This window comes from Telopea speciosissima, chromosome 2 (genome assembly GCF_018873765.1).
Source record: "Telopea speciosissima isolate NSW1024214 ecotype Mountain lineage chromosome 2, Tspe_v1, whole genome shotgun sequence".
NCBI lineage: Eukaryota > Viridiplantae > Streptophyta > Magnoliopsida > Proteales > Proteaceae > Telopea > Telopea speciosissima.
Window position 1 is genome coordinate 77,055,555 of NC_057917.1, and position 24,107 is coordinate 77,079,661.

At 38.6% G+C, this 24,107-nt stretch overlaps 1 protein-coding gene across 3 annotated transcripts in view; it reads right to left on the reverse strand.

The window, feature by feature from the left end:
* LOC122650007 (rRNA (cytosine-C(5))-methyltransferase NOP2C) overlaps positions 1-24,107 on the reverse strand; it is a 40,819-nt gene that overhangs the window by 2,438 nt on the left and 14,274 nt on the right. For 2 of the 3 annotated variants that reach the window (XM_043843296.1, XM_043843295.1), the window contains 7 exons: positions 21,424-21,486; positions 19,234-19,355; positions 15,799-16,039; positions 15,055-15,266; positions 8,104-8,204; positions 5,844-5,925; positions 1,973-2,034 (listed from right to left, as the gene is read on the reverse strand). In XM_043843296.1, coding sequence (XP_043699231.1) covers positions 1,973-2,034; positions 5,844-5,925; positions 8,104-8,204; positions 15,055-15,266; positions 15,799-16,039; positions 19,234-19,355; positions 21,424-21,486 — 883 coding nt within the window. Of the gene's footprint in view, positions 1-1,972; positions 2,035-5,843; positions 5,945-8,103; positions 8,205-15,054; positions 15,267-15,798; positions 16,040-19,233; positions 19,356-21,423; positions 21,487-24,107 lie in introns of those variants that run through there. The other variant, XR_006331358.1, reaches the window with a different exon arrangement.

Consider the following 24,107-nt stretch of genomic DNA (forward strand, 5'->3'; position numbering starts at 1 on the left):
TAATTCTCAATTCTGCCAACTCCCAGAATTGGAATTCTGACTTCAATTCTAAGAATTGGAGAATTGTGTTTGGAAGCTTACGTCACCAATTCTTCTCCTCTCCTTTGATTGATGACAAACCCTAATGTAGAACCAGCTCACAAACTAAGAACCAATCCCACAATAGGATCACTCTATATTGATATCAGAAGGTTACAGCATGTAAACCAGAAACAGAAAAGTAAAACAGGATTGTAATCTTGCCAACAGTAGGGTCTTTGATACTTACGTTAACCACCAGGCCTAGTAAATGTACTGCCAATAACAATTGGTCCACAGAAAAGACCAACAGAACCAGCTTCTGGTCTATCGCAGAAGAGGGAATAGGCTGAACAACCAGAAACCAACTGGTTTCCAGATTTAGTAACTAGGGTCCTTAGATGTGGAAACCCTCCCAGTCTAGGTTAGGACTCTAAGAATGGTTTAACTCCTTAAAATACCAGCCTATTCTGATGACTGGATTAAGAGTTATCAGGGGAACTCAGAATTAGAAAGTAGGATTCAAAATAGCAACTCGCAGCATACCACATCAGCCATTGGAAGGGGCCGAAACCACCATCGAGGAAAGGGTCTTAGGAGGGTAATACACTGTTAAAATATGGCAGATCTGATGATCTGATCTGGAGATTCAGGGGCTTGAAGCAATAGAGCTGCAGGGTGTGATCCTGAGTCTTCAACCAGAACTCGATGGAGCAATGGCACAAATCTTCCAATGTTCAGCAGCAACAATGTAGTATAACGGTCCTTCGATACCTCTCAAATATTGGATATATTGCAGAACAGTAAATTAGAAACAAAGGAACTCGATGGAGAAGAAGATGGGGGGGGGGGGTATGACCAAGGCCTCTCACCTCACTTCACTGCATCTCACAGCCATGGTTTTAAACCAAATTTTTCTTTCATTTATCAAATCATTGATGAGAATTAAAGGCTCTTACAAATATAAAAATCAATCTCCTACTCCTAAAAGGAAGGTAAGAAATAGAAACTTCTAAATAAAACATCCACATGTAGTGGATCCTGTTTACATTAAACAACTGAAAATAGAAATAGAAATTAATAACTAAAGATCTTCTAGTAGCCTCCTACACAAGACATAAGGAGAGGTTCTTAATGGGCCCAAACCTGGTCCATCAATTGGGTCTAGTACGAAAACTCAAGTGATTCAAACTGGTGGGCTGGAGGGGCTTCATGGCTGGCCCTTTGGGGCCTAAAGACTTGCTGTCTCATGTGGCTTAAGGGTTGGACTTTTGTTCTCATCTTCCTCCTTTGATCTACATCAACCCCCCCCCTTCTCCCATCTGCTCCTGTTTCTTATGCTTTAACCACGAAATGACAAGCATGCGCCAATAAAACGCATGCAATGCATGGTCTTCAAAGCATTAACGTAGAGTTGGCAAGAATTACCAGAATTGCTTGTGTGCCTTAGAATTGGAGAGTTCAGACTAATTTTCAATTCTGGCCTAATTCAAAGAATTGGAGCCACCAGTATTAGAGCCAAAAAATTTACATCACGACATCAATTCTAAATCTGGGAGGAGAGAATTGAGAGTTAGAATTGAAACCAAATGAGCACTTCATGTTCCCATGCATCAAATATAACTTAGCTCCATGTTGAAGTGTTAAATGTAAATGTAATAAAAATTTGAAACCACAGTTGGACACAAACCAATCTGTTGAACAATTTATAAATGGTAGCCAAAATAATGATAAAAAAATTAAATAAATAGCCACATGGATGATTGGATAATGCCTTTGTATTCCATAAGAAATAGGCTACAGCAGAAAACTTAATTAAAATGCAGAAGAATTCATGATAGGATGCTATAAAGAATTCGGCAAAACAGTTTCTTACTCAACATCAGTTGCATGATAGATAAACAAAATCTCCCTTTCCAATAGACCAGGCATTTGATTGGAGACAAGAACTTACTCAACTTTTCCATCAAAATATTCAAAGCGACCAACAAGGCCAGGTCCTCCAATTCTTGGGTTCTGGATGCATCATAAATATGCGGTCAGAACTTTGAAAGACAGTAATGCTCAATATCTGCAAATTATTTACTATCAATAAAAGAAATTCTAATTATGCTTCCTTTGGTAAGCAATTAGAAGACCTCAGATCAAGCACGTAATAAGATAGAACCAGAAGTGCCCAATTGTAACATAAGCATTAAATGAATGTGTGATAATTATGCAGTAAGGCTCAAAAAACACCAAACACACACTAAAGGACAGCTACAAATATCCCTGTCTTCAATATTCTTCATAGCCAGAACATCAACACCAAAATATTTATATCAACATTTATCTGTGTTTTGTTTAATGCATATTGATTCTGAGCATATGGACACAACAACAGATGAAAAAGAGAAACCACTGTATTAAGGTTGAAATCAGACAGTACCAATTGATTTTATGACCACCAACATTAATGCAGATCCGGTTTAAACTTGGGCCAGAAATAGGTTTAGGTTGGGCCTTAATTTTTGGGTTTTATTATTGCACTGGGATGAAATATAAAGCCCAAAGGTGGGAGCTTAAGGGGTGCGGGAAACTTATTTACTTTATTAATGGGTCCCATGTCTAGAGTCCAAGTTTATCTTAGCTATACAAGATCCCTATTGTTAGTTATAGGCTAGTAAGAATTTTATTAATTTTAGTTGCTCATATAGAGTAAGAGAATAGAGGACGGGCCTTGGTCCAATCGTACGGTCACGGATTTGAGTCTCGAAACAGCCTCTCTTTGAAAGCATGGGTAAGGCTGTGTACAATATGACCCACCCCAGACCCCACAGTGGTGGGAGCCTCGTGCACTGGGTACGCTCTTCTTTTTTTAATTTAGAGTAGAGAATGTTAAGAATCCTTAGTGGAGTCTATTCCTGTTCTTAGGTTTCGATATATATATGTAACCAATTCCCCCCCCCCCTCCATGATTTAAGATGTTTTTAATGGAATAAATTTGATTGATCTGGTTGTTGTCATTTATGGCTGATGAGTTTCTCTTCTCCTCCCCCCCCCCCCAGCTAGCTCTCTCCCTCTCCTTTCTCTCTTACGGTAAAGTTTCATTCTGTCTCATCCCCCATGATAGAAAGTTCACACGTTTCTTTTCCTCTCTTCATATCCTATTTTCTAGGAGAGATTTAATCTTTTTCCCTCTCACCAGGGTCCAGCAGCTTTGTAAGGATGCAAATTGAAAAAAGGGCATATCCAGTGCACGAGGCTCCCACCACTGCGGGTTCTGGGGAGGGTCATAACGTACACAGCCTTCCCCTGCTTCGCAAAGAGGCTGTTTCCAGAGAGGATGCAAATTGAAAGCTACCCATTATTCCTACTTGGGTCTGAATCAGGACAAACAAGGGTTTCAAACATTGGAAACACTTTGGTAAATGAATGCTAAGAGACTCTGATATTTTTGCTATACCGAAGATAGAAGCACGAGCAAACCCTTCCTCGAGTTAGGATGCAGACCAAGTGCAATTCCATTCGTTGACCAGCGGGAGAATCCACCGCTTGGGGCAGCCAAGCTCACTTCACACCAAACCACCTATCTTATTACTATGTCATCAACCCCAGTAACTTAATGAATTTGGAAACCCACACTGAAAATGCAAGCTGGGGGAAAACTTAAACTTTGTGTAATAGCTTTGAAAGTTTCAGGCCTAGACAAAGAAATGGTGTTCAGGGATAAAAGGACTCAAGCCTGGGACAGAGAGATGAGCGATCCATTTGTGAAATTCAGTTAGTCTTTCTTTGGGGGTGCGGAAGGGATCAACAGTTCCAGGAAGAAATCCGTGAAAAACCTGAGCACTTGGGAGGCTACCGGCGATCCAATGATCCCAGTTCGCAAAAGGATCGGTCCTTCACTTGTTCATTGTTCGTGAGTTGAATGTGCTCTCTTGCCACGCCTGTGGTTGGACTGCCTTTTCAATCAATCTTCGGCCACTCAGTGCTGCTATTTGTATGAGTTGAAAGGAGTATTGGTCTCGAGTCGAGCTGGGGCGGCATTTGCCTTTTAAGTTAAGTCATTTCCTAAAATGGCTCCTCTTAATCTACAATAATCCAATTTCATTACCACGAGTCTGCTCAGAACCGGTAGATTCTTGAACCATCCGTTCTCCCCTCTCGGTTGGCATTTGCCATCCACTAGAGCAAGTATGAGAATCTACAGTGAATGAATTTAAAGAACCTCTACACAACCATAGGTGCCTGTTCGGTTTATTCCTCTGGTATCCCCAAATTTTCCCTACTCTCCACCATCATCTCCCATGGCTCTTGGTCCCCTCCCTCCCCTTTCCCCCACTATCTCACCCAGGCCTGGGCCTCTCTCCCCCCCCCCCCCCCCCGCCACTCTCACTTGGACAAGGTCTCATGGCCCCCCTCCCCTAATAGACTTTACAGTTCCAGTTCTGCTTTGGATTTTGTATGGCATCATGCCCCAACTGTTCCTTGTCATAAGCTGGTTTGGTTCAAAGTTCACATCCCCCGCCATAGCTTTAATGTTTGGAGAGCTATTAATCATTGCCTGCGCACCCAATACTTTCTCCGCCACCGGCACTTACCTGTCTCCCCCCTGTATCCTTTGTTGGAATGGTTAAGAGGACATTGATCACGTTTTCTTTTCTTACCCCTTAGCGTCTTCTATTTGGAAAAGAGCCTTAGCTTCCATCTGGCCCCGCAGTAGGAGACCTTTACCCTTTGCTCGAGAGTGACTTTGGTTGGACGTGACTTTTTCTGGCAGCACTATTTGTGATACCACAACCAAGCTTGTGTTTGGGACTGTTATCTTGCATATTTGGATGGAGCGGAATCTTCGAAGATGGACCTCCAATTCCCGTTTTCTTGACATTATTTGGAAAGCCATCTTCTTTGATGTTAGCTCTAGACTTCATTTTCTCCCCCATGGTTCACTTATTGATTCCCCAAGGAACAGACATCTCCTGGGATTTACCGATTTCTCTTTTTCAGCCTCCTGCCCTCCTCTCTAGGGCTTCAAGCTTTGTATAGCTTCCCTCTCCCCCCCCCCCCCATTTCCTCTCCTCCCCTTCCAGGGTTTTGGTAATGAATTATTTATTCACCAAAAAAAAAAAACCCTTAAAGAACTGAAGATTTTGATCGGATTGTACACCTTTGTGTCTAGCTATGTATATGGGGATTTAGCGATTTCTCTTTTTCAGCCTCCTGCCCCTCCTCTCTAGGGCTTCAGGCTTTGTATAGCTTCCCCCTTCCTTTCCTCTCCTCCCCTTTCGGGGTTTTGGTAATGAATTATTTATTTACCCCAAAAAAAAAAAACTTTAAGAACTGAAGATTTTGACCGGATTGTACACCATTGTGCCTAGCTATGTATATATATGGGGAAGAAGCTGCACCGGCACCTCACGAACTTCTTATTGGGGCAGCACCTTTAAGTGTGAGTTTTGGATGCACGTGTTCTATTCATATTCCTGTGCAGTTAAGAGAGAAATTGTCCCCCAAGGCAACCACTTGTGTCTTTCATGGAAATGCTCAGTCCGGGTGTTTATGCTATGATGTGAAAAAGACTAGATGTACCCTTGAATGTTCTCTTTAATGAGATCACCTCATATTTTCCTTAGCCCAATTAAAGTTTATCTTTAAATGATTGTGATGGAAGCTTTACTAGCAGTAAAATGGGTTGGTAACCCACATTACAGAATTTAGGGCTGCTTTATTGCGAAGGAAGAAATAATGACTAGTCAAATTGTAATATTGGGCAATGATATATTGGAGGTCTAAATAATGTTAAAGCATTCGAGAAACTAAGTAAATTGGTTGTGAGCACTCACCTGTGGAGCTAGGGAGAGGAATTTGTATCTATCCAAAGCATAACGAACTAGTGCTTCATTCTCTCCAGGGTTTATTGTACATCTAGAAGCATAAGAAATTTTTAGTTCAAAATCCATCCTAATTCTGTTCATAATATCTAGATGAAAGAGAAAGGTTTAGGGCAATAAAAAATTCAGCAGGAGTTATTTTATTTTTTGGATGAATGAAAATATATTAACGAAGCACAGAGAAACTCTCCCCCAAGAAAAAGAAGGGGAAGAACAAGGAAGAATACAAGGAGAAAGTTCCACAACAAAACAACAGACTAACCTACAGCCTAATCAAGCTGAAAGGAAACCACACAAAGAGGAACAAAAGACAAAATCAGACTCAAACAACCACTCACCTGTATATAAAGTTGACCTATTCAGCAGGAGTTATCACAAAGTGAACTAGTGAAACTAAAACTTTCAATGCAAAGTTAACATTCTCCACTTTAAATTTATAAAGGTTCAAAACAAACTTAATAAACCATAACTAATATTTTTGCAAAAATATTATGTAATCATATTCCCGCTGAAGTTCATAACCACAACCAAAAGAGAGATTAGAGAAAATAATTAAACAACAATTACAGAAGCAAGAAATATAATACAGCTTCACCATATTTGAAGTTTATCCCTTATCAAACAAGGATTTTCCAATATTTTATTATAGGAACAAAAAATTCAGTTCTAATGTTCAAAAAGTACAATATACAAATGTGAACATTAATTCGCTTCCAAAATAACAACTACAGATCAAGACTAAAGGAAGATACCCAGAAAAAAAGTACACAAGCATACAGAAAATAGATGTTAATTCTCCCAATGTTGAAAAGTTTACTAGAATCCAAAGATGATCTATTAACATTTACCAATTCCTACTTTTACCAACCCTTCGATCAAATCAAATACAACAGATAACCTTGGTATCGAACAAGTTGTGCCGTCAAAAGTTCTCTTCCTTCCTCTCCAGATACCAAACACCCCAAGTTATGGCACGGGCCACCATACCCCATATAATCCTTCTGCCTCAAACTGGATACTTGGCCAATAAGCAAGGACAACCTTACTGTCCCTTGGAAAACTTTTAACTGTTCAATAATGCAACCAAAATTGTTTACTATATACAACACAAAATTTAGTCACAAAAATAACTGCTGTTTCCTAGCCAGAGATGTAAAAGTAACCAAATTCACAATTCTTGATACATTAGTTAATTTTGTGACTACAGTGTGTTGGATATTTCACAATCTGAATTGTGTACCCTCAGGTCTCATCCACTATCTGAGATTGATTTGATATCCAATGGATATTTTAGTCAAGTATCTTCATTGAATCAGCTAAGGATTCCGACTTCCAAGCATTCAAAAATAAAAAAAAAAAAAGGATTTGGATATTTGAATTCAAATCTGATATTATCCAATTAGTATCATTTAAATACTTAATTCATATATTTAATGAATATTTTCAGAGAATAAGAAATTATTAATCAATTCCTGACAATTAAATGACATATATATAATTATTAAATATTGATTCTACATTTAATAAATTATTGATATATTTTTATATTTATCTATATATTGAAATTTTCTATATGGATTCTACATGTTTAATATATAATAATTAAATATATGGTTGTGCATCTCTGCGAAAGCAGGGGTAAGGATGCGTACATTATGACCCTCCACAGATCCCGCAGTGGCGGGAGCCTCGTGCACTGGGTATGCCCTTTGGCAGTGTGCTATTTATGCTTTTCCATTTGGTGTTTCCATGCTTTTGTAATGAGTTGCTTGGATGTGTTGGGGGCATACAATTTCGTTCATTATGTTTATAAGGGTGGTTCATAGAGATATACTTCCCATTAGTCCTACCTTTATTCTTGGTGAACCTGTCCTGTCTTCCCAGAAGTTGAGTATCACCTCCTGAGGTTCTTAATAAATTTATCAATTAGCTATCAGGGAAGTCCACTACAATTAATGAAAACTATACTTGCCACTAAATGAAAACAAAGATTCTTAACACCACATGACAAACATGAAATATAAAGGCCCGCAATCCTTATCAACTCCTGAAATTGATCCTGGAAACATGATTGTTAATACATTACTTTATTATAGTGAGAGAGGATTATAATTTCCCAATCATATTGAACTCATTTTGTATGAGATTTTGTTAAACGCAGGGAATGGTCTGAAGAATAACAACAAAGAAGCAACCTCTAATGCATACTTACGTGGAGTACACAATGACTCCACCTGGTCGAACTAGCTTCACTGCTTGGTCAAACATCCTTCTTTGATACCTCCCATGGTTTCTTAAAGATACTATTGTTTCCTGCATAACGTAATAATCAATCTTAATTTAACTTCCAGAGGAAACATAAAACCAGATGCAAGAAACAGGTGCCTAAGACCAGCAAAATTAAAATTAATATCAAATGAGTAGAACAATAAGTATAATCATAAATATTAATATTTGAAATAAGGACCGAATTTTTCCACACCCACAGTCAAGGGTGAATTCCTTGACCGAGGGGTTCGGATGACCTCTATAGGGGATCCCCTACAGTGCATGGGTATTTTTGACCCTGTACTGTAGTGGGGGTGGGGGCAGACATTGACAGCTATGGCTGTCCTTTTCCTTCACCGGGTGGTGAAGGAAAACTTTCCCCTTGAACTAATAATACCAAAAAAAAAAACCCCTTTTATCTCTCTCTGATTTTTAATAGGGAAAACTACCAGATTATACATGATGATGGATGGAGTTATGGAAATAAATAACCTATTTCAAACCAACCGATGCATGCTCTTTTGTCAATTATTACCAAACTATACAAAACTTTCCCACCCTACGCTGGACGTAGGTAGACAGGTTTCAGTGCCCATCTTGCCGTCTTGGACCAGAGAAGTTATGGTGGAATTCAAGTGATGGACTTTGATATCATTCAAAATTTATCCAATCTCAAAAGCAACAGCAGAGGAGCCTTCGAAACTGACAGTTTGTGTTGGTCAAAATGCAGATGTTCAACAGCAACTTCAGATGGTCTCTACTCCTCATGTCACCACCAAGTTACATTCTCATTGCAATTCTATAAGGACATCCCCATCATCTCGCCGCCACTACCTTCTTAATGTCATTTTTGTTGCCACAGCAGCCACGTTCTGCTGACATATCAGGTAAGAGGCTTTGCTGGTAAGCAGCTGTCATCTCCAATGTGCTTTACTCCATTGATGGTCCCCTGTCCCACCACTATGGACTATGCCCAAGCCTGTTTTCACCTTCGCTACCCCACACCCACAGATTGTAATAAAAAATAAAGAAAAAATTAATAACCTGTGTAGTGTGTGTGTGTGTGTGTGTGTGTGTGAGTGTGAGAGAGAGAGAGAGAGAGAGAGAGCACTGATAAACAAAGGCTTTTGAATCCAATATCTAAAACAGAGAAATGTCCCAATGGCTAAGAATCATGGGAGCCTCCATGGAATTTTAGCTTGCTTGTACATTGTTCTATGCTGCAGGAACAGGAATGTGGAAATGCCAGCAGTGGATGTCACAGGAAGTTCAACAAAAACCCCAGCCAAGCTCCTAAAATTATTCTAAAACGATTCAATAAGAGATCTCAAATCTGACCAACTAAACTCTCAGTACCTCAGTCATGGAAAACCCAACCACACTACCTAAATAGCCATATTGTTTTGCGGAATCTGGAAGATAAACCTATCAACCAAGATACAATCCTCCTGTTTTTTAGCATTGATGGTTGTGCTAAAGAACAAGGTACAACTTAAGCAAATTGCAGATGAAGAATGGGATGCCATGAGACGACAAACGTGAACTAGGCGGAGTCAAGATCTGGTGGGGATTTTATTAAGGCTGTGACAAAACTTGATCTTAACAACCAGGACCTGTGAAGAAAAAGAAGAAGAAAGAAAAGAGAAGGCCAGAGAACACGATGGAAAAAAGGGAGAGAATCCTAGGCCACAATAGAATTCAGAATACTAGTCTAGCCCCATCACTTGTATCATATTCAAGTAATTGACTCTTAGAAGGAAACCTACTAGAAGTTTAAAAAAAAAAAAGGAAACCTACTAAAAGCAAGTCTAGTTACAATGAAAATAAATAACTAAAAGAAAGTAAAGAAGTAAAAGGAAACTATAACTGCAACTCAACTAACACTCAACATAACCCAACAATTACTACTCAACAGGGATACCCCCTCATGGTAGTAATCTTTAACACTTCCCCTAAAGCTGGAGCATATATATCCTATGCTTCAACTTGGAACAACAAAGAAAAACATAACCAGCAAAACCCAAGTTGAGCAGATAACCATATGTAGAAAAGCCAGTAGTCAGCAACACCACCTTCCAGTCACAATACAATCATAAGCACTTCAATGATCAGCACTGCAGTAGAGGAAAAACCTTCGAGTTGAATAAATCCAGACAGCAACAAGCAAAATAAGCGGTAGAGAATATCAACCGCAAGAGAAAATATCATAGCAGCAACAGCAACATCATAACCCCTTCTTAAGGAAAGGCAAGTAGTTATCTTCACAAAGAACCACTGATAACAACATAAGGTGGTTGGGAACCACATAACACAGCAAAGGTTGCTGGAAACCACAACTAACCATCTTCATAAGAAAATATGTTGTTAATGACTAGAGCAAATGACATGAACAGATAATAATAGTAATCTTCAAATATCATATGATAACTCCAATCTCCCCTGCACATGTAGCATTACACACGGACACATAATGCAAGGGAGAACACCATAGGATAACCCATCACCATATGGCAGCTTAACCAGCATCACAAAATAACAGTAAATCCCATCAAGAGCAGACGCAATAGCATCAATAGCAACAACGGATCAGATCAAAGTAGATAAAGAGTCCAGGGCAACATCTGGTGACTGATTACCTACAATTGATGCAATCCAGCCAATCCTTGTTCGAAACCTTGCCTTGGGATCAGTTATGGGCTCACTCAAGGATTAAATAACTCTAATATGAGAAATAATGGCAATTCAGTAAATATGCTGAAGGTTACACTAGGGGTGGCAATTTAGTAAAATATAACATAGTCTTGAAGGACTAGTGAGACATAAGAGTAGGGAGGGACAGAATGGAAATTAAGATATAAAAATAGACGACAAACTAAGAAGGAAAATAAAATAAGGTCAAACTAAGGAATAAATGAAGAAAGGGGAAAGGGTTTAGACCAACCCACCATGAAGATTGTCTTCAACCTTTGACCAAGAAAACAGGGTAGGAACAGAAGGAAGATGTGTGATGGTATCTCTCTCATGGGAAAACTCCAACAGACCACAAATTGCAGGGAGGGGTCGAGATTGAGGAGTTCTACTAGTCCACACAAGAAATAGTTCAATCAGAGAGGAAGGAACACAACCCAAGCTCTGTTATTGCTACCAGGAGAAGTTTGCAGTCTCAGACCTGAAACAATTTGAATTTCTTACAATAGAGGAGCTTGAAGGGCTGATATTCAAGAGTATAAGACGCCCTTGGATGAGCAATAAAGACACAAATTCTCGGGAGGAAAAGAAGCAAGACGAGAGATCCATAACCCATCTTCTTCAATCATGTGACAACTCACAGCAAGGGGCGGTAGAACCTGCAGATACTTCAATTGAGACAACTCTCTCGTATGAACACCATTGGATTTGAAATTTTAGAAGGTGCCAGCTCACAATTCTTTGAAACCTAACTGACTACAACCCAAAACAAACAACCAGAAATAATAAAAATTTACTAAAATCAAAACAGACAGAAACTACAGAACCAGACTTGAGTTCATGTCAATAACTCAAAGCGGGAACCTTTGAAGGTGAAAAAACTCAAAGGGTGTTGAGACCATAGCTGATTTTGTTTAGATGAACAGTAGCACAAGTCACTGTAAAGTAAAGGAGCAGTAAGAAAATCACAGGGAACAGATGAAAACGAAGGAGGAAGAAAATAAGGAATAGAGTAAGGAGAGGAGGGTTGTGGTAGGAACTAACCTGTAGTTGGAGATTATTTTATATATATATATATATATTCCCCTTCTTCATCGCTTTGATACCATGTGACAAAACTTGATCTTAACAACCACGACCTGTGAAGAAGGCCAGAGAACATGGAGAAAAGGGGAGAGAATCCTAGGACACGATAGAATTCAGAATAATACTATCGTGGTCTAACCCCATCACTTATATCTTATGCAAGTAATTAACTCATAGTAGGAAACCTACTAAAAGCCAAAATCTAATTACAATGAAAGTAAATACAATAACAACTCAACTACCACTCAATATAACCCAACGATTACTACTCAACAGGGACACTCCCTCATGTAGAATCTGGCCAACATAAAAGGCAAAGAACCAGGCCCCTAGTTGGGCCAGGAGTGGACCAGCTCGAGCCAGCCCAGCAGGGCCAACTCGAGCCAGAAAAGGCAGGGGTTAATACACCCCACGATGGTGCTAAGTACCCTCCTTGACCAGTCAAAGATGCTCCACAGCCTTGAAAGAAGAAGCTCCACGATTTTTGTTAGATCGTCCTTTGACTAGTCAACTGGATTTGAGTGCACTTAGTAGTTTCTAATTTGTGTTAGCTTCTAATTTGTGGCTGATTTATAAAGCCAAGTATTTTCTATTTTAGTAACTTCAATTTCGTTAGAATTTAGTAGTTGCTATTTACTAAGTTTTTATTTCATTGTAAGCTTGCCTAAGCTATTAATAGGCATCATCTCTTAATGAAAAGTTAAGTTTTAGAAAAAAGAATCTCAGGCCATATTAGCCATCGGTTATGGGAGTTTCCTCCTATGTTCAACAGCTGAGACAGCTGTGGGTGAGAGACCCAGGCTGAGAAGGCCATCCCTTACCCCCACTTTCTTCTTCTTCTATCTTCTTTTCCCTTCTCTCCCTACCTTGCTCGATTCCCTTAACCTGCTGCTTCCCTGAGACTGCTGCAAGTGCTGTGAAGACCTCTGAAAAATCAGAATCAAGCCTCAATCGAGATCAGCCCTGTTCTACTGCATCAACTCGAAGGGAGACTTTGAATGCCCTGCGGCTCTGCTGTGATAACTCCGTACCCCTCCACCAAACCCTGTTGGGTTTTTTACCACCATTCCATCTCACCTTTCACCCACTCGATCCCCCTTCACTCCATTCCACTGGCTGAATTTAGCCTGCACCATTAACCTACTATTTTGGGATCAACCTCTGGATCTCACAATCACACCATCAGAACAGACTGGGATTTTCTGCAGAGATAACTCTCCGTACAAGCACTACTCGATCTGAATTTGGGTCTCTTCTACTGGCTGGATTGACTTCTACAGATAAGTTCCTGTCACTTTCTAATTTGGGTTCCTGCTGATAACTTGTGATCTAGCCACCCGATTTCAATTCCCTTTGGAGCACTTGCTGGTTATCCTAAGACTCACTCGATTCTGATATTATCCCCATTGAGTGGCTTAACTTGGTTAATTAACCTAGGCCTTATTTCTGAATTTCGGCTCCTGGTCACCCTGCTGTTGGGGGTTGTTTTTAAGCTGACTGCTTAGTATTCCTGAGTTATTTGGGACTTAATCTAACCTAGATTTGTCCTACATTACTCCCCCTCATGGAAGTAATCTTTAACAAAGGCAATCTTGATAGGTTCTTTTCAGGGGATCAGGCGTGGCAAAGACCCACACTGATAGGTGAGGAATGCAGGCTCCGCAAGTTCAGCGACCACATTCATATGAGCACCAAAGCCCATTTCACTGGAATTTTTTATGACTGCAGAACAAGACTGAGATAGCCATATCAACCACATCCCATAGAATGTATGCTTAGGCAGTAGGAAGACTGAACTACACAAAAAGTCACCAGACATAATAAATTAAATTGAAGGACAGAGAATTTAGGGCATAAGGCTGCGTACATATGACCCTCCCCAGAACCCACAGTGGCAGGACCTCGTTCAGTGAGTATGCCCTTTTGAAGGAAACCGAAAATTTAGGGTTGGGATGATTGAATTGAGATTAGAAATCAATGGGCATTCAGAAACAAGAGAAAAGTTAATATTCCAGGTTTGAAATGCTTAAGTTAGGTTTCAAAACGGACAAGTTCCAGGTTCAGAATAGTAGTGGACAGCCGACATCGAATAAGGGATAAGTTGAGGTACAGAAAAACTAAGGCAAATGATGAAAAGGATTAAAAAGAAGGCCAATGAACAGTGATGCCAGGCTGCCATTCTTCATGCATTGGTAGTTCATTTACTAGGAAACACAATTAACAACTAAAAACCAAACCACTTAATAAGTAAACACTTGGAATCATCATGAGCACAACCCAAATGATATATCATAATGATACTTTTGGAATAAAATCAAATCGTAGTTCTGCCCAACCAAACCAAACAAATGAAAATAAAGAAACTTATTATAGCCCATACATCAACTCTTTTTTTTTTTTTTTTTTTTGGATTATTGGATATTCACTGAAAAAGAAAAAATTTCGATCCATAACACAAGGCAATCAACTAGACTTTAACCTGTCTTACTGGACTCTAAACCTGCTCATTTTGTCAAGCCTCGCAATCACAGCTTCATCTGGGCCTTAATAATGCCTTTCTCCCCAGCTGTTCTATACAAATATGGTCATGAACTTAAGGAGAAGCACACCTGTGATTTAATCTGTTTTTTACAGTCCAAAAATAGTCAACATTCGTTTACACTATTGTACCAGGTTTTCTATATACATATACTGTTGAGTTATGTAACCGCAAGGGCAGTTTGGGGTTTTTTTCCCCCATAGCCGACTCATTAATTAGAGTCGGTTATGAGGGGGGCATTATTGTAATTTTTGTTCTCTCCTCTTTTTTTAAAAATAAGGAGCTTGGTGATCTCATTAATCACTCAAGCATTAAGACCTAATGGCTGCTAACACACAGTGTGTGCTAGCATAGTTTTCTTTTTGGGTACCACATCACATGAGCCCTTTCTGTGAGGAGCATCATCTATTGCAAACTTGAATCTTGGGCCATTACCCCTCTTTAGTGAATAGTATACACTCCATCTTTTTCTCTTGAAGTTTCAGTAGTATAAAACTCAAAGCATCTATTTGAACCCAATCATGAAGAACACTGAATATAATGAGAAAACAAAGGTGATGAAAATTTGTCAGTAAGTCTCACCTGACCAGCAAATAGTCGAGGCCTTAAACCAAGGGCGGAACAGGGAGCATCAAGAAGGATCCGATCAAAACTATTAGGAGGGAAGCCTTTTGAATTGTCAACCCTATCACCCTTGCAATGACTTCTCCCAAGTCCATTTCTCAGTCTACGAGCATTCTTCCTGATGTCAGCTTTGCTATGGTAAATTCCTTGATTTGTTTTTTTATTGGTAGCTGAAATGTTGAGTTAATTATCATAAAACCCTTCTAGGAATGAAACATAGTCAATAAGAAGTAATAAGCTTGATCAGAACCCCTCTATAAGTTCAGAAATAATTAGATTTCAGAACAACACTACATCTGAATATGAAGCAGGTGACATAGTCAACCAGCCCTGATAAGTACAGAATCATGATTTCTGCCCCTTACAGTAATTTGTAAGAACACAAACAAACTTGAATGGTTACCAATGACTATTTCACTGACTCAATACCTGAAAACTAAGTCCGTGCCTAAGTCATTCAACTAATCTAAGAATTATTGGGGTGTAAAACATATTTGATAGCATTTCTCAACAGTATGTATGTTGATGCTAATGGTTTTTACTTTTTAGTGTATTGTGGTGGCTCAAAAGAAAAATCAGAATTTTTGTTACATTTTTGGAACACTAAAGCATGGTTTTAGTGTATAGCTTCTAGGCTTCCCCCTTATCCGGAAAAAATGATAGCATCAATAACAAAGAGATTGCATCAGAGGCTTTACATACCATTTTCCTCATGAGTCAAACAACCATTGACACCTTCCAGAGTAACTGATGGTACATCTTCCATTGGATATTCAAGTGAACTTAAACTTGCAACATCTGCCTTTTGTTTTTCTTCATTACAATTTTGAGTGGCAAAATCAACTGACTGGTTTGTACAAGAAACTGCTTTAAGGGCATCAAGCTTATACGTAGTTATGCAAGTCAACCCCATCTCAGCAGCCAACTTCTGAATATCCATCACCTAATTCATCCAAAAAAAAAAGAATATCCATCACCCAAGAAGATGAATAGAAGTAGATCAAACCTTTAAGAAAAAGAAAAATGCAACAAAAAAAATATCATAATCTATAAGAAAAAGCAAATACAACAAAAGAAACCAGAGAAAAAAAGGTTTATGCATTTGAATTTCACATTAACTAGCTTCATCTCACATAATAACCTTTGAAATGGAAGCGGATCTTTCTTTATAGAGATCAAAAGGAAGAAAATGGCACACATAATAAATTCTATCTTGCCTTCTAAAACACATAGTAATGTAGTCCTAGATAGAGGATAGGTCTACTAGGAGCCAATAACCAGGACCTTCCTAAATAGCTGGCCAATGGGGGCAAAATAGGGGAATTAGGGCAGAATTAGGGTTAGGTTTAGGGTAAAAGGGTTGAATCTTATTCGAATAAACTAGGCAGGTTTTTAGGAGTCTAATGATGTAGGATTGATAAGGTTTGAGTGAGGAATTGAAATTCAGAAAATTAGGGTTAGGGTTTCGGGTTTTGAGAAAGAGGAGAGTGGTGAGTTTTAAGGTTTAGAGTTGGAGTTTGGCTGAGAGCTTAAGGTCGAGTACTAGGGGCAGTAGTAAGGTGGTTCGGCTGAAGTTTGAGAGAATTCTGATGGTTGGATTGTTCTAGGGAGGTGAGGGGGATTAGGGTTTAAATGATGGAATGGGGCTGCAAGTTAGGTCAAGTGTAGAGGAGGGTGAGAGGGGGCCGTGGTTAAAGTTTGAATGAGCTTGGGGGTGGAATTGGGCTGGGCAGAATCATGGAGGTTAGGGTTTGAATGGATCGATTGGAATTAATGGAGGGGATGAGATTGGGAATTGATGGACTAGGTTTAGAGGATTAGAAGAAGAAGGTTTAGTACTAAAACAGTAAAGCACTTACTGGAATATGCAGGTCCTTCAATGGCAGCAGCTTCGACGAACTAGAAGTAAGACCTCCCGATCTACAAGATGCAAGGAGTCGATCAGAGTCCACCAATCCCTTTACCTTGATATTACTCACAAGGCACACTCACATAGAGCTAAACAGCAGCAGCAATGGGCCAATGGCAGCAGCAAACAAAAGAGTTTTTTTTAATTTTTAAATCTGACTATTGTGTGGGAGAGCCTCCCACGATTTATTATTAATAAGAGGCCTAAGGCCCAAATCCTATTACAAGTCTAAATCACTCCCCTTCTAAAATCATGGAGGGGGTGGGAAACTTAATTTAAAAGATAAAACTTAAAAGATTCCTAAACTACCAATGGGAAATAAGCACCTAATAGCCAATAGGAATTAATCACTTAAATTGAACCATGGTCTGAACCGGTTCAATTTAAGTTTACAATTAAACTAAAAAAAAAATTAAGTATGGGAAATAACTAAGACTGAAATAAACTAAGTATGGAAATAAACTACGGCTCCTAACTATGGCCCTATGATTAGGGCAGCTTCTTCAGCTTGTGGATGCTTGGATCTGCATCACATAGCACGTACTTTTGTAGTTTTGTTGACCTTAAGCCTATTTCCTGGACCAAAATGACCAGTTCTTTATAGTTTGCTGCTGTGATATTCATCAGCTCAAAAAATATGAGCCAGAAGTTCTCCTTTTAACTTTTAAAAGGTAAATGTTTAGCCTCACCTTTTTCCAACAAGGAAGAAAGGAATAAGAGGGGGGGGGGGGGGGAAGCCTAAAACATAACAAATTGACAAAAACAATAGATAACTTAGTGTGCCTATTAGAAGACCTTGTCTTCTCTGCATCTCCCACCACTGCCCTCCCTCTTTCAGTCACATGGTGGTGATTCATCTATGAAACAAACCAAAATAATTTTCATTGAAACTTTTTTTATCCAAAAAAAAAAAAAGGGTAAAAATTGGATGGTACAATGCTTTCCATTCATGTTCTACTTGTACAAATTAAACTAACAATAAAATCCGATTTTCTAGTGGCACTAATTATTCTCCAATAATCTCTTCCCTAGTCCCTACCATAATTGTCAAGGCGACCCAATGCGTTGGAGGGGTGCCTAGGCGACAAGACACCTGCCTCAGCATTGCCTAGGTGCCCTAGGCATGCAATAGCAATGATAATTTATATAATTATGCTTATATGCAATATAGACGTCATTCCAATGTAATATGATATAATTATGCTGGTAATGACCAAATATGAGAGATTCAACATACAATAAACAATAATATAAGCATATTCAACGAAAAACAAAGCAATAAACATCAATCAACGTAAACTTGTGAAGTGTCAACAAAGCACGTTGTCGCCTTGGACCCAAGAAAGAGCCTTGACGCCTAGGCAACGCCTTGACAACTATGATCCCTACAATAAGGATTCAGTGCCCTTTTCTCTCATTTGTTGAACGGTGATGGTTATGGTTGAAATTGGTAGCATGTAATGCATAAATAACTGACTATTCAATCCCTGCTTCTCCTAGTGAACTGATGAAGAAATTAGAAGATTTCGAGTCAGAAGAATGGAAATAATTGAGGTCCTTGTACCAGTGTAATCCAAGGGCATTAAGGTCTCAGTCTCCAAACATGCATCAACTTCTTGTGGAGTTCGAGTACAAACGTCATTACACAAGGATTAGAAACTTAGAATGTGGAAGAACACGTCATTACACAAGGGTTAGAATGTGGAAGAATAATGCACAAAGGTCATACCAGTAAAGTGCAGTACCTGCATGCATTTTTGAAGGATTAGAAGAGATAATTGAAGACCTTGAAACCCAAAGGTTATTTGTTACTTCTGCAAGTGGGACCAGGCTTTTGGAATTTGAAAGAATATGTTTATCTTGTTTTTATATGTTAACCAGTCAAAGGATTTAATTTTTTATTTTTGATATTGGATTCCCTAAATCTGGACTTTAGCATGTCCAGGACTAGTATTTTGTTATTTAGGAAAGTTTGGTCACTAGCTATAAGGATGCAAGTGAGATTTCAGGTAGGAACCCTACTATTAAAGGTTTGCACAGTTGCATCCATTAATGTAGAGACATGGTTTAATTTATCAAAAACCTGCCCTTGAACATCCAAACATGTCCTTTACCTAATTCAGATGATCAGATATTTGATTCATCTGACATGGCAAGGAATCTAGGAAACTGAAGCAAATAATTAATAAATGAGAATTTCATGATCAAGTTTCCGTTATGATGTGCACCTTATTGTGAGATCTATCAACTGCAACAACCTCTCCTTCATCCTTCATAAGGATAGCAATTGCAGTTGTTTTCCCTCCAGGAGCAGCACACATGTCCAATATACGCTCTCCTGATTGAGGATCTACAAATAAAGAATGAAATTAGGACCAAGTAAAAAATTAAACAGACCAAACAATACATTATTAAAAATCAGAAGGTAAAAAAGTGCTAAAAGCCTTTACTCTGGAAGTTCAAAGAAATAAACTAAATAAGCAATGACTATATTCAAAGAATTAGGGGAGCACCAATACGCACAGCGAGGGGAATTTTATTACTCTTAACAAACAAACGATTAGCCATTGGTATCTTTAAATGCAACTAGCCAACTAGGCATCATACTCCAAGTCTCCAAGTCTCCAAGTCCAAGATTCACTGATTCAGACAGGAAATTTTTTTTTTTTTTAACCCGGATATTATCTGGGACCTAGGCCAGCCCCTAGAGTTTTATTAAAATCAAATCAATGTGAAAAAGAATACAAGGGGGGGACGTGCCACCTTACCCCAACCCGAAAATCATGTCTCTCAACTACCACTGGGCCCAAACCCATACAAACGTGAAACTAAAAGAAAGGCTCTAATTTCTGAGGACAGGCAAACCAGCACTGAGTCTTTATGGATTAGTCCACAATTAGGCAACATGAATTTGGTGTTAGTAATAAACAGCCTCATGTAAGATCTATGCAGGAACTTTCAAAGTTCTTAAAAAAAAATACGTGCGTTAACAAGTACTAATCCACCAACTAGTATGCGAAAACAGTGTTAAATTGAATGTAGATTACTTTAATTTAATCAGACTGTTAACAGATTTCTTTTTTTTTTGCATATTGGCATGACTTGTTACACTATAACAGTAGCAAAACAGGAAACATGGATAGGGATTGCAAGGCATGTGATTTAAACATTGTATTGAGGATATGAGAAAGAAGAATTAATGGAAAGGATGGAAGATGATACCAAGACAGAAGAAGAGGAAGAAGAAGAGAAAGAAGAAGGAAAGAGAGAGATAGAGACTTACTCAAAGAAAGAAGAAGATTCCAAATATTTCTGCACTTTTTATTTTCAATTCCCTACCACAATTCAGGCAATCTATTACATATTTAAACAAAGGGGGGGGGGGGGGAAGGTGGTTACATGTGTGGGGGAGGGAAACAAGGCTGCTATCCAGATTTGGATAGTAGACCCAAATTCGTGAAGGGGAAGGCGAAAGTTACAACTGACCTAGATTGTAACTTCCAACAAAAAAAAACCCAGTTTTAATTTAAAATTTAAAATAAACTTAACAACACATGTCTATATAAAAATAAAATAGAATTAAAGACTATTCTACTAATGATGCTGATGTGGCATAAAGTGCTGACATGGCAAGATGTTGATGTGGCATAAGATGCTGATGTGGCAGTGCTGATATGTCATTCCTGCTGGTGTGGTCTTCTCCTTCTTTGGTATACCTTGAGGGTTTGACCAGATTGTGTTGGAAAAATGCCCTCATCACTATGTCAAGTTGTCTTAGACCTAGAGATAGTGTTAGAGTTTCCAAAGGTGTCGCTAAGAGTTCAAAATGAAAAAGATGATAGGCACTTGGTTGTTCTAGGCCTTTCCAAGTTAACGATGAGAGGATACTTCTTAGCATTTGTATCTTAAATATTAATTAATTTACTTTTAGACTAATGTACAAAACGGAAAAAGAAATCATCATCAAAACAGACAGACACCCACACAGAGTAATAAATACAGATTGATAGATATTGCAGTTGAAGCACTTGAACAAGAGTCTTAAGCATAACTCAGTTAACAATTATTCCTACAGTCAAGAGCTGGCTGACCTCTCTGGGAACAAAACTGTCCTAAATCCAACTTCATTGGACAAGGATGGATCAGGTAACCAGATACAAAATGGATTTATATCCCGCAAAGGCATTCACACTTCTATTTAATTATTTTAATTAGCTCCTTTCTAAATTTCACACCAATATATTGATTTTCTCCAAATTTGAGAGCAAAAAAGCAGGGGAAAACACCTGCATAAAGGTGAGTAGCAAAACCAAGGAACATTCTCCAGAAACTGTTCCAAGAAATTCTGGATGAGGGCAATACATAGGGAACAATATGGGACTCCAGTAGAAGAACAAACATCATGCAGCAATACATACCTAAAGCATGAGCAGTGATAATGCTGGGCAAGTTTTGAAGAAATATTTCCCCCTCAAGCACATCTGAAATGAATCAAGATCAAGATAGCACTCACATTTTACACCATGCAAATTTTCATATGGAAACTCATAGGAACAAACTTCAAAATATAATATGAAGCGGAGAAAAGTAAAGACATGAAAGCATCAAATATTTCAACTTTAAAACAGATGTGGCAACTTAAAAAACAGTACCAAGCAAACGCAAGACTGTCAACTCGGTTTTTGAAATAGCATTGGAAATGAGAAAGAACAAAAGGAGAATGAATAAAGTACAAATTTGCATCTTTTGTAAGAATGATACCTATTGTGCATAGAACAAACTACTGTAATTGGGAATGATCCCTCCTAATGTACCGTATTTTTTTACATTATTGAATAAAATATTCTCCTTGCCATCAATTAAAAACCAAAAAGTATAAATAAAAAAGAACATGCCAAACCTAATTTTGACATTCAAAAACAAATCATAACAAATCAAAACAGCCTAAGACAAAAGTCAACCTTGGTGATGAGTAGGGGAAAGTATACAAGAAATATTACATTGGTGAGGTAAATGTAATGAGAAAAGATAGCTGTCTACTAATCTACATTTGTTACGTATCATAATTAGTTAGAAAGTTTTCAGGAATCATTTGTGCCCACATGCCTTCACATTATAGTCTTTTATGTGTTCTATGCTGGTGGTCCTGACAAGATAGGTCAATCACAACCTCAACTGCTATCTTAGTTAACAATATTCTTTCCGAAAATCTGGATATAAATTTACAATAAAGATGGACTAATTACTGAACGGTTGTTGGAGAACAAACCTTTCAAGGTAAAGATTGCTTTCTCCCATGTCTTTCAGCGTAGAAAATCCAGATGATGTCCAGAACTATTCCACCTTGCCACCAGTTCATTGTAGGCTGAACCCAGGAAGTAAAAAGAGAGGAGGAGAAGAAGTAGGGGAAAACGAATAGGAGAGTGATCAACACCTCTCCACTCTATGTTATTGATACTTAAAAACCAAATTAAAAGAATGCCCTTACATTCTGAGATATAATGCCATATGACACTATTATATACTATTTCCCACTATACTCTTACAACAGTATTCCAACACTTCCCTCAAGCCTGGGAGTAGATATCATACATGCCCAGCTTGCTTAAGAGGGTATGAAACTGTGGAGCATTGATCCCTTTGGTTAACATATCAGTCAACTGATCTCCTGTTTTCACAAAAGGTGTGCAGATACATTGGGAATTGATCTTCTCATGACAATCCACCTCAACATGTTTTGTGTGATCATGTTGCACAGGATAGTGGGCAATACTGATGGCAGCCATGTTGTCACAATACAGTCTCATGGAACTATTAATTTCAATCCCAACTCTTGAACTGACTCGTTCAACAATAGAAATTTACAGACTGTGTGTGTCATGGCTCTTAATTCTACTTCTGCACTTGATCTTGCAACAACATATTGTTTCTTGCTTCTCCTTGTAACCATGTTCTCACCTACAAAGGTGGAGTAACCTAATGTAGACCTCCTATCAGTCACAAAACCATCCCAACCAGCATTAGTATAAGCTTCAACTCTCAGGTGATTATGCTTCATGTACAACAATCCCTTTTTTGGGCTGGATTTCAGGTACTTGAGAATACGATATATATAGCTTCCATATGACAAGTTCTAGGACCATGCATAAACTGGCTAACCACTCCAACAGTATACGCAATATCTGGACGAGTAAGAGAAAGGTAAATTAACTTTCCTACAAGTTCTTTGATACATTGTTGTCTAGGCGTGCCTAGGCGTCCAGGCTCTTTCTTGGGTCCAAGGTGACAGCACGCCTTGTTGATACTTCACGCATTTATGTTTGTTTATGTTTATTGTTTTGTTTTTTGATGAATATGCTTATGTTATATCCTATGCTTTGTCTATTATATGTCAGTTTTCTCATATTAGGTCATTACTAGCATAATTATATCATATTGCATCATAGTTGTCAAGGCGACGCCTAGGCGTCTAGGCACCTTTCTCTCGTCTTGTTTTCTGATGTTGCCTTGTTGGTGTTGCCTTGGTTTTTTTTTTCCCCTCAATCGCCTTGGTTCGCCTAGGCGCCTTGACAACTATTCCAACCTTGTCTGGATATGCTTTGGCCGAGAAAGCACAAGCTGTATTTTCCAAAGTTTTGAGTCGAAACTAAACGAAGTGCACAATGCGAAATGTGGGATTTATAATATGGGGTTTGAACAGTTTTGACCAAAATATCGGCAAAAACGATATAACAGACCGAAATCTTGACATTTTTATGTATCACAGACTGTTTCGTTTCAACAGCCAGCGAAACAGATAAATTTCGAAGAAATTTAGTGCATTGGTCACTTGTACCACCAGTTGAAGAATCCATTGGTTCACTGATCTCAGAGGCTCAGAAATGGTTCACAAATACAAATGGGGAGCTGGTTGGATACCCTAACCAGGTGGAGCATTCACACTCTACCCAATCTTCTTCCGAACAACAGAATACTTAGTTTCAATTGACAAAGCATACCACGAACATAGAAAATTTCTGACCAAGCAAGCACTTCAAGGTGGAAACAGAATCTAATACATCCTTCAATCTTCGCATATCATGGTTCAGCAAATAATCACGAT